Source organism: Podarcis erhardii (genome assembly GCF_964252035.2).
Source record: "Podarcis erhardii genome assembly, chromosome: 6".
NCBI classification, from domain to species: domain Eukaryota; kingdom Metazoa; phylum Chordata; class Lepidosauria; order Squamata; family Lacertidae; genus Podarcis; species Podarcis erhardii.
Window position 1 is genome coordinate 97,193,571 of NC_138510.1, and position 16,535 is coordinate 97,210,105.

General features: G+C 45.2%; 2 protein-coding genes across 2 annotated transcripts; one reads left to right on the forward strand and one right to left on the reverse strand.

The window, feature by feature from the left end:
* The first annotated feature begins 1,302 nt into the window (after positions 1-1,302).
* Positions 1,303-4,491, forward strand: MRPS14 (mitochondrial ribosomal protein S14). The gene is made up of 3 exons (XM_081865190.1): positions 1,303-1,457; positions 2,033-2,191; positions 4,069-4,491. Exons 1-3 carry the CDS (start codon positions 1,419-1,421, stop codon positions 4,249-4,251), a joined length of 381 nt encoding a protein of 126 aa, XP_081721316.1. The 5' UTR covers positions 1,303-1,418; the 3' UTR covers positions 4,252-4,491.
* Positions 4,492-15,196, reverse strand: CACYBP (calcyclin binding protein). The gene is made up of 6 exons (XM_081865188.1): positions 15,046-15,196; positions 11,833-12,028; positions 10,126-10,222; positions 8,149-8,248; positions 6,829-6,923; positions 4,492-5,565 (listed from the first exon to the last, which is right to left on the reverse strand). Exons 1-6 carry the CDS (start codon positions 15,052-15,054, stop codon positions 5,406-5,408), a joined length of 657 nt encoding a protein of 218 aa, XP_081721314.1. The 5' UTR covers positions 15,055-15,196; the 3' UTR covers positions 4,492-5,405.
* Between the last annotated feature and the right edge of the window lie 1,339 nt (positions 15,197-16,535).

A 16,535-nucleotide genomic window follows, 5' to 3' on the forward strand; every position in this document is an offset into this window, starting at 1 on the left:
TTGAGTAGGGAGAGAGAGAAATGTTCTTTAAACATATGGTGTGTACACAGCTGTTGTCTTATTTGTGCCCACCTGCTTACTGCTCTGAGGTCCCTTTTTGGCTCAGTATTGTGCTAAATTTATTTGAATTCATTTCCAACCTGCCTTCTCCCTACAAAAAACTCATTTCGTGAAGTTCAAAGATCCCGTAAATAAAGGGGTTTATAAGGGGTTGGGCAGTCATGAGGGTCATGGCACACTGGTAGAGCATCTGCTTTCTGTGCAGAAGGTCTCTGCTTGAATATCAGCTGTCTCTGCAGATGTTTCCTGCCTGAAGCACTGGAAAGCTGCTGTCCATCAGTGCAGCCAATATTGCAATGGCGTAGCGGGGGGGTGCAGGGGGGCCGGCCACACCGGGCGCAACATCTGGGGGTTAGGGTTAGGGGGCGCAAACCCATGGGTTAGGGGGCGCAAATTACTTGCCTTGCCCCGGGTGCTGACAACCCACACTACGCCACTGCAATATTGCGCCCCAGGCAGGAATGGTTTGACACACACCACAGGGAGCCCCGCTAGCCTGTTGCTGCAACATAAACAATAGTCTTGGAGTATGCAGCTGACAAACGAGTATTATTAAGCTTTTGTGCACTACAAAAGGCACATTTCCTTTTATTATTCACCTGCTGTCTCTTGTTTTCTATTCTGTGAGGTTTTAAAAGTGTTCTTATTTGGCTGACTTTGCAAGATAATAGTTCCAAAATGTGATAAGCTGCTAGCACATTTGCAAAGCTAAGCAGGGTCTGGTATTGCTTCAAACTGGATGGGGAGCTGTGTGTTGAGATTCCAGCATTGGACTAGATGACCCCTGGGGTTCCCTTGAATTCTATTATTCTCTATATTAATTTTTAAAGTATATTTCATTACTTTCACCAGTTTCAAATTTGTTATCCATTTCTCTGGGATTTGGCTTCCCGCCTTTCCTTCCATGCTGTTTTTGTACGCATCTCTTTTACATACTGCATGATATCACCTATTTCACCTAATACAGGTTCCTCTATTATATCACATATTTCGCCTATTAATTTCTATCATTCTCATTTTGCTTTTTCCCTCCCCGCCCCCAAACAGGCTTCCCTTCTCCGCTTTAGCTGAACTTCCCGCATTCTCTCCTTCAAGTGCGAGCGCACCTCTCCTGAAGCATCTCTATGTCCCACTAGGCGCAGTTAGCTCCGCCTAACTACTGGCGACGCATGCGCGGTCTGCCGCGACGCCGTTGGAGGCTAGTATGGCGGGGGGTAAAGGGGGCGGGGCCGCGCGCTTCTCAGCCACACCGCCGTGCGTTATACTTGAGTAGCTCCGCCTAACTGCTGGCGACGCATGCGCAGCTTTCCTCCGCGCTGCCTTTGGCGAGCAGCATTGTGGGGCCGGCGGGGCGCAAGATGGCGGCGGCGGCGGTGCTGCAGGCGGCGTCTCGCCAGGTGAGAGTCGCGGTCGCGCGTGTTTCCTCCTGGGGGGCCGCCCTTCCCCCGCGCCGGGGTGGCCTGGGCTGCGGGTTGTCAGAGACGGAGCCGCGCCTGGCGGGTGTTTAGCAAGCGGGTTGTTTTGTGCGCCGCCTTTCTCCCGAGAGGGGCTCGAGGCGGCTGACAGATTGGGAACGTGGAAAAGGCGACAATTAGAAAGCACCCAGAGTTTGGCGCCGTGAGCCCCGTCCTTTCCAGGCCCGGGCTCGGGGGGGGGGGTGAAGGACACGAGTGCCTTCTGCTAGCCAGGCGTTTATTCCCCGTGAGTCACCCCATCAGGGTGCTACAAATTACAAACAATTGCGTCTCCAGGTGGGTAGGCCAGTAAATTATTTGTGGGCTCACACTTTCGTGGTCTTTCCCTCCCAAGGCTAAATCTGGAAAACCATTTGTCAGCAAATCAGATAAAAGTATAATTAGATTTTTTAAAAGAACAGATGCACTGATGAATATCTGGACGCTTGCATCTGATTACTTGCACAAAATGTACCACACTTTGACCCCGATTTATTTTTGTTATATTATAATAATAGATCTTCCGCATACCATGTGTTGGACAAGTAAGGGGTTATTATGTTGACTGGCGGATGGTACGTGATGTTAAGAGAAGGAAGATGGCTTTTGAATATGCAGATCAGAGGCTGCGGCTGAATTCCCTTAGGAAAAACAAAATTTTGCCCAAAGAACTCCAGGTAAGATGAAAATACTGGTTTAAGATACTCTTGATTGTAGCAATGAACCAGGCATCCCCTCCCCATCGACATCACAGATTCAGAAATATATTTTATTTCAGTATAATATAACCATTATGAATAAAATCATCTCCTGATTCATTTCCCACAGTACATCCATTGCTTTTACATACTTTTTTAGTCATTGGTTTATCCAATTTCTATTCTTTCCAGAAGCTAAGAGTTCACTAAGCAAATAATAGTATGGAAGAAGGTAGCCTGTTGTGTGCAATTACAGTATTACACTGAGGATCAGTTTGGAATGTAACCTACTGCTTGGGAATCCTGTAATTTTGTTTTAAGTTATTGTGCCTTTATTGTGATGGGTTCCCTGAAGTGGCATCTATTATGCATTGAAAACTTTTCTCATTGTGTCCTTCAATTAAAAATTCCAGGCAGTTTTTTACTGGTTATTCTGTTCCAGACTGTACTCTTTCTTAAATTTAAAAGGCATAATGAAAGCTCTTTTGTTTTCTATATGCTTTTAGAATTTAACTGTTGGTTGTTCTCCATAGTGATTCAGTCCTTTTACAAAATTTCTTTTTCTTTTTCTAAATGTATTGTTGTAGGTAGTGTTTTTGTTGAGTACCTGTGTACATGTGGCATTTGAATGCTCCAGGAACAAACTGTTAAAGAAAACAACACTTGTGTTATAGTAATTTAAAGTCTTAACCAGTTTATTACAACACTGGGGCTGACCTGCCCTCCACCATTCCTCACCCATTAACTTCCTAGACCTTCCCCTTCCCACCCCAGGCAACTACTAATGTTGCTTTTCACTTTCCCATTTCTGAGGCGGCTTCTCTCTTCAGTTTTGCAACCCTGCTTTGCTCTCGTTTTTACCTTCGCCCCATGTCCATGCTTCTTCCCTCTCCTTTTGTGCAAGCAGCCTTGCACATAAACTTCCCACACAGTAACATCCTGAATCTACCTCCACCTACACATTGCAACTATGCATGCTTTTCATCTTCTGCCCAGGTATGAAGCCACCGTCCCTTTCATCTTCCACCCTATTCCCACGACTCCTACTCCCTCTTTTTCGCAAACCCCCTTGCACCCCCAATTTCATCTTCACTCCCTTTTCCCCCTCCATATTTCCTCATTTTTCTCAACTCTCCCTTGCAAAAAAATTAAGAAAATACGAGGATCGCTTGAAGGAGTTGGTTATGTTTAGCCTGGAAAAGAAGAAACTGAGATAGCCATTTTCTTAAGGGCTGTCACATGGAAGTTGGAGCAAGCTTATTTTCTCCTGCTCTGGAGGGTAGGACTCGAGGCAATGGCTTCAAGTTACAAGAAAGGAGATTCAGACTAAACATTTGGAAAAACTTTCTGACAGTAAGAGGAGTTCAGTAGTGGAACAGATTCGAGACACATGTTATTTTTGCCTGTGAGTTTGCAGATTCCTACCTGGGGGAATTAAAGCTTTGATTTGTCACAACCATAGTGGTTGTAAAACTGCTGTTGCTGTCACATTTCCTTCCTGTGTTGCTAAACTTTTAAGAGATAGTGTCCTTGTGAATGATATATACTACATGTGTCTCCCAATTTACACAGGGGTTACATTCTGGACCTCTGTATGAGTCAGTGAAATGTGCATAAATAGGAAGCACCTTAGAAAATCCTAGTGGCTTGCAAGGAGACCCTCCCCACAGCCCAAAGAGGATGTCCTCCTCAGGCTCTGCAAAGGGTCTCCTCGCAAGTCACTAGGACTCTCTATGGTGCTCCCCATTTCCAGGTTTCAGCAGATTGAATGCCAATAGATGGTGTGTAAATGGGATGCTGCCTGTAGTAGCTCCAGGACTACCGATGGGTATTACCGCTGTTTTTCTTTGTTCCAGGAAGTGGCTGGAAAAGAGATTGCTGCCCTTCCCCGGGACACCTGCCCGGCAAGGATCCGTAATCGATGTGTTCTGACATCCCGTCCACGAGCTGTAGTGTGGCGATGGAGGTTAAGCCGAATTGTCTTCCGCCATCTGGCTGACCATGCGCAGCTCTCTGGAGTACAGAGAGCCATGTGGTGAGCCACCACCAACAAGGCTTTTCTTCAAAAAAGACAAAACTGAGTTCTATTTCAACTGCTAGGATGAATTAAAGACACATTATATAACTTGCAGCATGTAAGGAGGGGGGGGATAGACCCATTGGTAGAAGACCCTTAGCTAGAAGGGGGCAACCTTGTCTAATTTTGTCAAACCTGCCACACTTGCTCCTCTTGTACATTTAAAAATGACATGGAAAAATAAAGCAGTCCCACGCTTGGATTTTGTTTGTCCTTTGCATTTAAGGTTTGATATATAACATTACATTGTTGCAGGGTGTATATTGCTAGCAAATCTGAAAATATCACAGAGACACAGAATTCAGATACACTACATAGTTACTACATATATTTTCTTCCTAACTAAGCTGCTAAATGGATCGGTGCAGCTCTCACTGCCGCTAGATGGAGTGCATGGTCCAAAAACAATGGCTAGGAACATGAGGGTTTAAGTAAATATAGTTATCCTATATTTTGCAATTCCTGTTGTTGGGTCTAGGACCTCAATGTCCTGTTATTTTGACTATTGCAATAATTACATTACAGCTTGTTCAGTCCATTGCTGTCCTCACTGAGTATCTCCATAAGGACAGATTGGCACAAATCCTCATCAGCACAGAGGAGGAAGCCAGAGTGCAACATCGATAACCCTGCCCCCTGGAGCCTCCCAGCAATGTACTTAACAGTCCTATTATATGCTAGTTAATCTGCATGCTTCAATAGTGCTCTTGAAATGGGCACCATCAATCTCTGAGAAAAGTATATAAAGCTTTCTATTTCCCTTGTCTGTACATACAGATTACGCATACATGTCTTGAAACCTATTTCCTCAATGGTTAGAAGTGAAAGTTTCTTATACAGAACTTGGGCAGGTGTGGGTAGTAAGTAGATGTTAGACAACAGACAGTTGCACTCAAACTAGCTTACTTATTTTTATCAATTTCACAAAAAGCACTTAAAGCTTTATGGAAAAAGGGCAACACATTTGAAGGAAAAGCCTTTCTGCATGCTTTATTTCCCATCTCCAATCTGAAATGTAAAACTTGTTTTTACGCAGAAGATTATGTAAACAGCACACTTTCTCTGATCTCAGCAGAAGCCCCATACAAAAGATGTACATTTAAGATGGGTATTTGTTCAAATATCTATTGGTAAATCATCTTTGACTTGCTTTTCTCGGCTCTCAACCCAGGCTTTGTTAATTGACCTCTTCATTTCATCATCGCCTTCAGCATACATCTTTTTCAGGAGATTCATCAACCCTTCACTCGGGTCCGAGGTGTCATAAGCAGCTTTCCTAGAGCATACAAACATACAGAAAATAATTACATCACCAGTTACACACAAAGTTTGGTATGCATTAAGATTTAAATACGTACAAGTAAGCAAACAGTAAAATAATGAGAGCTCCAATCCTAAACCTGTTTACCTGAAAGTTTTATTAAAAATCAGTGGAACATATATAGAGGGATTGTTAGGATTAGACTAAAAGCAACTGGCTGGGAGAGATGAAGCCTGGATAACTTTCAATTACTGTCTTGTTTCTCCCCACTTCTGCTTACAAGCCTCCCAACTCCCAAATATGAATCTGTGCCCTCTCTTATAATCAAAATACAAATGTTAAAAGTGCATAGATCAGACCTCTCAGGGAGTAAGAGGTGGGAACATGAAAAAGTACAGACATTAAACCTGTCACTTGCGCTTACTATTCCTTCTGCATTACACCACACCTGCAGCCACTCTGGTAAACTATCCATATATCCCCCAGGAAGCTTGTTTTGTATATTGAGAACCTTGGGTTTTGCTACAGGACAAATTAGTTCCTGAACATCTGGCATTCAATGTAGTATTAATTCCAGAAAGTGACATGGCCCTTTTGTGCAGCAAAACAAGCAACCAGGTTTTGCATATATTTAGTGGAATATTAAGTATTCGTGTTCTTGTAAGGACACAGGGAAGATTTCATTAAAAATACTGTGGCCTATTTCAGGTATGAGTAGAAAGAACCACCAGTAGGAAAAAACGGTTTCTGCAATAAATGTTACAATCAAAGATTAAAACCTCATTGTGCTGCAGTTTAGAAAGACATGGAATTGAGCCAGCTTAGCCCAGCGGTTCCATCGAAAAACGCATAGCTTGGATCCTGCAATCGCCCACAGGCAGCAGTTTGAAACCTGTGGGCGCTGACTGGCTTTTTTTAATAAAAAAATTTTAAAAGACATGGAATTGAATTCTATTATGAAAATGAACAAGTTCTAAATAAGATGATCTGGCAGAGCAGACTTAAAGAGATGCCTATCAGGAATACTCAGCAGACAAGATTATTGAAGTGGCACAATTTGAGCCACTAATAATGGAACCTGGATTAGACTTTTGCCTCAAAGTCTTTTGATTGCCACAACTGGCAACACCACGACAATAACTCTCAGCATCAAACACCAGCTCAACTGACAAATATTTTGAATGGATCAACACCACTTTGGGTTAACAAGCCTAATCTGCAAGTCCTTTTTTTCTACCAAACGCAATGCAACAGAAGAAGAAATAGAGATGCACTTACTCCTTCTCCTTCGTCTCTTTTTCAACTTGTGTTAGGCACTCCCATTTTTCCTCTTGCTTTTTCCTACATAATATCAATATCATATCTGTTTTGATCTGCAAAAATAAAAGCACTACAAAAAGTGAAACTAGGTGGCAGAATTACCGAACAGGCTAAGTATCAATAACTTTATTTTTAATAGTATTTAAAGAATGACAATTCAGTTATGTGAGTTAAAATATAGAATATGGACAACAGGCAGCAACAACAACAAAGGGGCAAAATGAGCAGGAGAGATGGCGTTGTATGAGCAATTTTTGCTCACATGTAAAGTATAAAATAGACCCATCCTGTGCAACACCCACTGAATTTGTTGTGAAACATTCAGAATGGGGCTCGTGTTAGCAGTATGTTCGTTGTCAGTAATTTAAGACAAGGTAATTGTTTTCACCAATCTGAACAATTTTTTTGCATTAATTCTCTACCCAAATCTCAGAATAAATGCTCTGTTATATACAAGTGTTGTTTCTCTACTAGACCGGTCACATGATTGTAATTTGAAGGTTGCGAGATACAGTATGTGCATTCTCTTGGGTGCAGCAAAAATTTCTTTCAGCTGCACCCAAGAGAAAGAATCTATCCTTATCAAGTTCAATTGTTGTTGTTGTTTAGTCGCGTCTGACTTTTCGTGACCCCCTGGAGCAGAGCACGCCAGGCACTCCTGTCTTCCACTGGCTCCTGCAGTTTGGTCAAACTCATGTTCGTAGCTTCGAGAACACTGTATCAAGTTCAATACTGCCTGCTAAAGCCTAAGAAACCACATATATAACATGAATGAGACTAGGTCCCTTGGATGGCATCGAACAAAGTGCTTCTACTAGTGCAGGGACTTGTGGCTGTGCAGCGTAACTCCACTCTCTCTCCCACAGCTCTCCAGAGCAGATTTAGAGAGGGGGGAAACCATTGTGCTAATGGAAGCTCTTCTTTGGATACTGTTCATTCTTCCCAGCAGACTGGTTTCTTTGTGAAAGACTCTCTTGTTATGTCAAGTGGTACAGCCCAGATTTGTGACTTTGGGGACAAGTGGGCCTCTGAGGTATGCGACTGACTGTCCTCTATTGCCCAGCAATATTGAAAACAGAACGTAAATATATGGGCAGGAAGCCTGTCAAAAAAGGGTATCTATCCATCGTGAAACCACAAGTTACAGAACTGATGGCTCACCCCATAGCAAGTGCTTGATGACTAATCTGCAGCAGGTAATAACACAGGAAGCAGCCCTAAGCTGTGGAAACCGCAGGAATCTACAACGTTAGCATGTACTTGAAAAGAAGCGTTTACCTTCCATGAGCTGCTTTCCACAGAGATGGGTTTCAGAAGATTGTTGAATGTCATAGTGTAGTTCTTGTTATTCAGATTCTTCACCAGCAGATCAAATGATCTAGAAGGAAGAAGAGATTAATCATAAAGGCACAGCCATGATCTATCAAATTCAGAGAAAGCTGACATGGAAGGGGGGGGGGAATAAATTGCTCTGCACCTAAAATCTAGTATCACAAATCTAGAGTAACATATAAGACATACCATATTTTTCGCCCTATAGGACGCACCTTTTCCCCTCCAAAAATGAAGGGGAAATCTCTGTGCGTCCTATGGGGCGAATGCAGGCTTTCGCTGAAGCTTGGAGAGCGAGAGGGGTTGGTGTGCACCGACCCCTCTCGCTCTCCAGCCTTCAGGAAGCTATCAGCAAGCCTGGGGAGCCCGCGGGAGTTCCCACAGGGCTCCCTAGGCTGCGGATAGCAGCCTGCCGTCCGGCGCGCGGGCGCCTTGAAGCAGAGCGCCCCGCGCTTCAGGAAGCTATCTGCAGCCTGGGGAGCCCACGGGAGTTCCCGCAGGGCTCCCTAGGCTGCGGATAGCAGCCTGCCGTCCGGCGCGCGGGCGCCTTGAAGCAGAGCGCCCCGCGCTTCAGGAAGCTATCTGCAGCCTGGGGAGCCCACGGGAGTTCCCGCAGGGCTCCCTAGGCTGCGGATAGCAGCCTGCTGCACGGAGCGCGGGGCGCGCTGAAGCAGAGCGCCCCGCGCTTCGGGCAGACATCGGGCAGCCCCACAAGCTCGGGGGACAGCGGGGAGGCGGAGCGCCGCCATACCGCTGTTCCCCGACCTGGTCTGGGGGGGGGAATAAAGGAAAAAAAGTTTTCCTTTATTCCCCCCCCCAAAAAAAAACTAGGCGCGTCCTACGGGACGGAGTGTCCTATGGGACGAAAAATACGGTATCTGAAGCAAAAGAGCTCAAAAGGGAAAAACAACAATAAATACTACAAAGATAACAGAAGCGGGTAAAAGTCAAGCCCAGAGATATTTACATTAAACTGTAAGGAAATTAGTGTGACTTTAAGACACAGTAAATAACGATTCGGTGACGCAACTGAGTTGGCTAGATGCCAATAGACAAGTCCCATGAGGCAAAACAGCAAAATAAATTGGGTGAGGGGGGGAAAGCACCCATCAGATCGAAGTGTCCAGCAATTAACCAGAGCTCAATCAACAGAAGCAATTATGGCAAGCAGACAAGAGAAACAAAGTGGAGACGGAAGTAAGGAAAGCAGAAAAAATGGAAATGGAACTCAGAGGAGGAACAAGGAGCTGGGGGCGAAATCTAAAGAAAAAAGGCATCAAACTGAGATGTATAAATAATTATGAGAAAGCCTATGGTACTTCAAAATCAAGAGGGGTAGCAACTATAATTTCAAAGAGATGAGGATTTAGTATATTAAAGATGAAGAAAGATCCTGAAGGAAAATACATTATAATTCAGGGAACAATGGCAGGGGAAGAATACACTATAATTAATACTTCTGCTCCTAATGAAAAAATCTGGTGGAATTTTTTCATAAAATGTTTAAGGAAATGGAGGATTTGAAAATATGGGCTATATGATTATGGGAGGAGATTTCAATATAGTATTAGATAAACAATTGGATAAGTCAAATCCAGAGGAAAGATGTAATAACATTACAGGATTAGCTAAAATTATGAAAAGGAAAGATATGAAAGATGTCTGGAGAGTGATGAGGGGAGGAGAGAAGAAATTTTCTTTCTTCTTACCAATGCATAAGACCTATTCAAGGATCAATTATATCTTCTTTTCAAAATATATTCATATACTGTACATCAGTTTGCGAAGGAAATTTAATACTTTAATAACTATTTCACTAGCTTCTGAAACATCTTAATATGGGAACAAGCAGCCAAGGACAAACAAAGCAAGAAATGATTCAAGACACAATCTGTACTTCCTGGAATTTAATGAAACACCCACCTTTCTGTGAAGTGCACCTTCACATTCTCAGCTGGCAGATGCTGAACTCCACTTAAAGTGATGTAGATTTTCAAAAATTTATCTGACTGATCCCAAGCTAAAGGGATTAAAAGAAAGCTGTATTTATTACATTCATTCCAAACTGCTCTCCCTAGGTGATGACCTTAGTGAGCCATTTCTTCATCTTCTAAGATTTTAGCAGGCACTGCCCACACCTCCGCAAACAATTCTGGCAAGGCAACCATGAGGGCTAGAAACATGTTTGTTTTTAATGTAAATTGGAGTTACCAGGAAACAATTACCGTATGTTCCGGCATATAAGACGGCGTTTTAACCCGGGGGTCGGGGGTCGTCTTATACGCCGGATATGGTTGTGCCTGAGTGTTGCCCTCCATAGCAGTAAAGTCCAATGGGAAGCTCTCCACCGGCTGCCCATGCTCCCCCCACAAGACATGGGACGGGGGGGGCAGCTCCTCTGACATCCCTTGGAGCACCTTCGAAGCGGAGGCAGGAGGAGCAGGAGCGAACCATTGTCCCCAAAATAAGCATGCGGGGGGGGGGGGAGAAAGGGAAATCCCTTCTCATGGCTCGCTTGGTCTCCCGAGTGCCGAACCTCCCCGCTCACCCACATGGACCACTGAAGCGACACCTGCCTCAGGTGACCCTAGTGTGTATGCGCATTTTCTACATTTGTGCGTGTCTCCACTCTCTCTCCCTCTCTGCCCCCCCACAGATGGACACCGCCGAGCTCAGGCGTGAAAGAGAGAGAGAGAAAGAAAGAGCACGCTTTCAGGCAGCTGGCGCGAGGGGGGGGCGCCTGCACAAACCGTGCTTACGAGCCCTGCGCTGTTTCTCTTCCCTCTTACGAAAGGGTGGAGGGGAGGGGGAGCTAGAAGGGGGGAGCCGCGGAGGGGGGCACGCGGCTGTTTGGCGGCCGTTGGGCTCTGTAAGGCGAGGGAGGTGGGGGGGAGATGGGTCCAGTGAGGGAAAAGAGGGGCAGCAGCTTCTCCTCCTCCTCCTCTCCCCCCTCACAAGGAGAGCGATGGAGGGAGCCCTTCCCACCAAAACAGGGGCAGGAGGCGGCTGCGCTGGCCTGGCGGCCCCACAAAGCACCGGGGAGGCAGATCATTAGAGGGAAACATTGACTATTATACCGAGAGAGAGAGAGATATACCGTATGTTCCAGCTGCCACCGAGGATGGAGGAGGCATGAGGCAAGCAGGGCTTTGAAGTCCTCCCCTCCATCCGTCCCTCCCCTGATCCTCCTGCGAGGCCCCCAGCGCCCCCGCTGCGGTGTGCGTACAGGGATGAAAAGACTGGCTGCCTCTAGTTGGCTGCAGGCGTTGGAAGAGGAATAATCTTATACGGCGAGTATATCCCAAACTCTATATTTTAACTTGAAAAGTTGGGGGTCGTCTTATACGCCCAGTCGTCTTATATGCCGGAAAATACGGTATGCATCAAGTAACAGTTATTATGGTTTTCATGTGCTCCTGCAGGATCACAAAAAAATCCCTTGTTCATGACATAAAAAGTACATCAATCTCTCCACAATAACCTACTTTTCCATATATAATCCAACCTATGATTCATGGATTAAAAAATTATATACACTGGCTGTGATCCTAAGCAGTTTACTAAGCAGTTTACAAGATATTTTCTTGAATCTCTTGTATTAATTCAAAGATATGGGTGGATCAGACCTACCATAATTGTTGATTTTCACTGTGTATCCTGTTGGAGGTGGTCTTTCTTCTTCAGATGTTTCTGCTTTTATTTTGATTGGTAAGTGGTTCTTGATTTCTCTTTCTATCTTATTCTTTTCTGACAGCAACACATCATAAACTCTCTTTCTTGATGCTTTTTTCAAAAGCTCTTTCACCTCATCTAAATCTTTATGTAGCTGGATGAAACACACAGAGCACACAAATCTGTAAGCTGCCTTGAAAGCAAGTGCTGATAAAGAATTAAAACAATCCATACAGTACAATCAAAGCATGAAGTGCAGAACAGCAAACAGTTAAAACCACAAAAACCACATTAAGGAAATAACTTAATCAGGCCAACTAAAGTATCACAAAATATCGTACAAATTTTTGGCATTTCCACAGAAACCATCCAGCCTGGAGAACTTGCAAGCTTGCACATTATTTTGTGTTATTTTGTTTGGTCTAAAAAGATATTCCCCCAATATAGATATTGAGCATTTTGTATGGGTTGACACTAAACATTTTAAAAATGAAACTAGATTCTATTGTCATTTAAAAGACGGCATACTGAAAAGTTGTGAAGAAGACACTGGCACAAGAGACAAGAGATTAGCACCTGCCTAAATTCATAAGATCAAGCCATCTGGAGCATAGCTGTCAACTTTTCCTTTTTCTTGCGAGGAATCCTATTCGGAATAAGGGAATTTCCCTTTAAAAAAAGGAAAACGTTGACAGTTATGATCTGGAGAAGAGACGTTAATACTTTCCCTCAAGAAAGTATCAAATGGTGGAATGGATGTCAGAACAGATCTTTTCCATGCTATCCTTTACAGTCAAGCAGGAATGAATTTGTGCCTTCTGACTCCAGGTAAAACACTAGACCTCTCTTCGCAATTTGCCCTCCCTGCCTAAATGCACGAAGGGGTGGCGGGGCGGCAGCACACACCTTTTCACCCTGCTCCTGATGTCACATGCTCCCCAGACCCTTCACACTCACTTTTGCATTGAGTGTGACGTTTGCAGAGGGCACACCATTACAGGGCACATGTGTGCATGTTGTCCTGCTCTTGCCATTGTCCTACTCACTGTAGAAAGTGGGGGGTAATCAGGGCCAATGGAACATGCCATATTGAGAATGTGACCATCCCACATAATAATAACAATAATACCACCTTTATTGTTAATGTACAACCTGTGTACAATGTAATTAACCAACCCTCCCCCCCCTACAAACACTCAATCTCATTGCACTCTGTGTTGCTTGTCGCACAACACACCAACCCTGAACGTCAGTTGCACTATATTATTTTCCTTTCAGTAGCCTAACAGCCCATGGATAGAAACTGTTTTTTAGCCTGTTGGTATGACTGATTATACTTCTATATCTCCTGCCCGAGGGTAGAAGATTAAAGAGGTGTGAATCATCCCTGAGAATTTTTCTCGCTCTCCTAAGGCAACGATCCCTTGCGATGTCATCTAGCGGACTCAAGAGACAGCCCACGATATCATGTGCTGTGTTCACCACCCTCTGTAAAGACTTTCTGTCTGTGGCTGTCTAGCCAATGTACCACACTGTGATACAACATGAGAGGACACTTTCTATTGTGGACTGGTAGAAGGAGGTCATCAATTTTGTTTACTTCCCCCAAATTTATTTCTCAGCTTGAAGGACAACTTCAGTGATTACATAGGTCACCATTCCACAGTAACTGCAGCTAGCCCTACGAAGTCCAGGGCATCGTGTATGGCTAAGGCAAGATTCAACAGGAGACAGCCCAGTATTATTGCTAGCTGTTTGTCAAGTCACGCAGAGCCCTTCCAAGCCTGTTCGCAAGTTTCTGAGTTATATATATATATATCTCAATCAAAAGAAATAAATGAAAAAGCAGCATCTTAAAGGGTGAATATTTAATTATTAATTACATGTATATCCCACCTTCTTTCCTCCTCCCCCACCATACAAGGAGCTCAAGAAGGCGAACATAGTTCTCGTCCCACTTCATCCCCAAAACAACAACCCTGTGAGGCGGATGTGGGTGAGAGCCAGTGAGCAGCCCAAGGTCCCAGTGTTGGAAATTCCCTAGGTGCCAGGCACATTTTGCTACTGGTGTGGGTCCAGTTATAAATAGAGTCATACCTTGGTTCTTGAACATAATCTGTTCAACTTTCTAAAACCAAGGCATGGCTTCTGATTGGCTACAGGGGCTTCCTGAACTCAAGCAGAAGCAGCGCTGGACATTCGGTTCCCAAAAACGTTCAAAAACCCAAACACTTACTTCCAGGTTTTTGGCATTCGGGAGCCAAAACGTACGAGTACCAAGGCATTCGGGAACCAAGGTACAACTGTACATGGAGATGTATGGGCACCAGGTTGGCAACTGACATCTCCATCAAGCCAGCTGACATGTGCAGCAAAAGATGTACGTTGTTATTGTTATTAGTCTTTATTGGCATAAGTTTATACAATAAAATCATAAAATCATCCAAATGCATTGATAATCCAAACACATAACATATATAAAAACTAGATTGCCACCATTGAATAAACCAGGGAGCTTTAGATTTAGCTTTAAAGATTTTGTCTTGTCCTTGTGCACTGCTGCGCGAATCATGGACATCTTAGTCCTCCATCATCCCATCAAGGAAAGTAAGTGCAGGGCTGAGTACAAATAAACTTGACACTACGGCAACCTTTCCACAGGCCTCCCAAATGGAGCTCACAGACCACAGTTCTTGCGTACTGGGACAAGTGAATCACTGTAAGAGCAAACTCCAATCAAGCAATGTAGTTGAGATAATAGAATCATAGAACTGGAAGGGACCCCGAGGGTCATCATGTCCAACCCCCTGGCAAATACACATTCTGTTGTGGTGATGGTGACTCAGGTTTAAGGGGCCTTTGGGTGCCTAGCTTATATATCTGAGTTTCTCGCACCCCTGCCATTTCCCCAAGGCGCCACCATCTGTGCTTGGGGAAGGCATCTGTGTCGTCGCCCGGACTACTTTGCCTCGCTTTGTCCTGTTTCATTCCATCTCTTCTCTCCCTTCCCACCCGCCTCTTTTGTACCAAAGGGGTCCTTTCTCCCGCGCTCTGCACATGAGCAGGAGCCCCCTCCTTCCTCCCCCGCCGGTCCCCTCGAGGCGCCCAACGGCCCTTCTTCCCTCGCTCGGCCCCACAGCCGCCCCCGCGCGCCGCGCGCCCCCGCCTCACCTCCTCCATGGCTGGAACAGGGGCCCCACCAAGCGGAGTCGCGCACGCGCATGCGCCGCCCCCCCCCCCGGAGGAGACGCGGAAGCGGCGACGCTTGGCGCGCCCAATCAGAACCGCGCCGGCCGCGCTGCTCTCATCGCCCCGCCCCCGAGCTGTCTGACCTTAATCGTCACTGCTCCGCGCCCAGCCAATGGTCGCAACGCGCCCAGACAGGAAGCGGAAGAGGGAGAACTCTGGGGGGAGGGGCCGTTTTTTAAGCGGAGATGGAAACGGAAGAGGCGCGTCTCCTTTTTCTGGATGCGCAGTTTCCGGGTTCAGTCTCGGAGAAGCCGTGCTGTGATGTTTTTCTGCGAGGGCGGAAGCGAAGGCTGCCTGTTGAATTATAGTCATATAGAATTTATATATTCATGTATGCAAGATAGATAGATAGATAGATAGATAGATAGATAGATAGATAGATAGATAGATAGATAGATATTGCACTTCTATTCCCACAAGGCTCTCCCGCCTTCCTCCTCCATAGATAATAGAATTGTAGAGTTGGAATGGGCCCCTCAAGAGTCATCTAGTCCAACTCCCTGCGATGGAGGATTCCCCACGACTCCTCTGTTGGAAGATCAGCCTGAGGCGGTGACTGTGACCCAGAGCCACTCCCAGTGAAGTTCGTGGGCAGAGAGGGAGGATTTGAACCATGGTCTCTACCAGGTCGAAGTGGAAACGCTCTTAACCACTTGAGGTCCTTCAAAAATGTTTTTCCCACCCCACCGCCCTACTTTAAATATTAAGCCCCCCACAACTGCAGATACAGTCCGTTGTACCTCCATATTTCAGAGGACGAGAAGGAGCAGTGGTGGCTGGGGAAACGTAAGAAAACAAGGAGAGCCAGGCTGGATCAGTAGCTGCAGATGAGAAATCTGTAGTTGCATTCAGTCCAGGATCCTGTGGCGAATCAGATGCCCCAGTGGGAAGCCCACAAGCGGGATCTGAGCACAAGAGCACTTTCTCCCCTCCTGTGACTTTCAGCAACATGTTCAGCAGCATTGCTCTCTCCAGCTGCGGAGGCAGAGCACAGCCACAATGGCTACTAGCCACCAATAGCCTAATTCTCCTCCATAAATTTGTCCAATCCTCTTTTAAAGCCATCCATGTTGGTGGCCATCACTGCCATCCACATGACCTAGATTGACAGAGGTTGAAACTGGAGTGCTGTTTGACTGGGTAAGAGAGCACCATTATATATTTAGCAACATCCAGTATACCTTTGCCAATCTGGTGCTCTGCAGAGGTTTTGTACTAAAACATCCACTGAAACTCTTCCTGTTCTGGTTGGCAAATACGTCTATGTAATGTAAGGCATAATTTTACACATAATCAGACTCCCAGTTTTAAATATATATTTAGTAAAGGAAATGCAGGCTCCGGGGCTGCAAAACTGAACTGTAATGGTGGGGAAAATTAACCCTTCCACAGTGGCTTTAAAGAATAATAAT

Excerpts from the sequence above, each read along its gene's own strand:
- CACYBP (XM_081865188.1), bottom strand. Across the intron at positions 10,223-11,832 it reads AGTGAAAATCAACAATTATG|CTTGGGATCAGTCAGATAAA; the intron begins GTAGGTCTGATC and ends TAATCCCTTTAG. Across the intron at positions 8,249-10,125 it reads AAGGTGCACTTCACAGAAAG|ATCATTTGATCTGCTGGTGA; the intron begins GTGGGTGTTTCA and ends TCTTCCTTCTAG.
- MRPS14 (XM_081865190.1), top strand. The coding sequence starts at position 1,419 with ATGGCGGCGGCGGCGGTGCTGCAGGCGGCGTCTCGCCAG. Across the intron at positions 1,458-2,032 it reads TGCAGGCGGCGTCTCGCCAG|ATCTTCCGCATACCATGTGT; the intron begins GTGAGAGTCGCG and ends TTATAATAATAG. Across the intron at positions 2,192-4,068 it reads TTTTGCCCAAAGAACTCCAG|GAAGTGGCTGGAAAAGAGAT; the intron begins GTAAGATGAAAA and ends TCTTTGTTCCAG.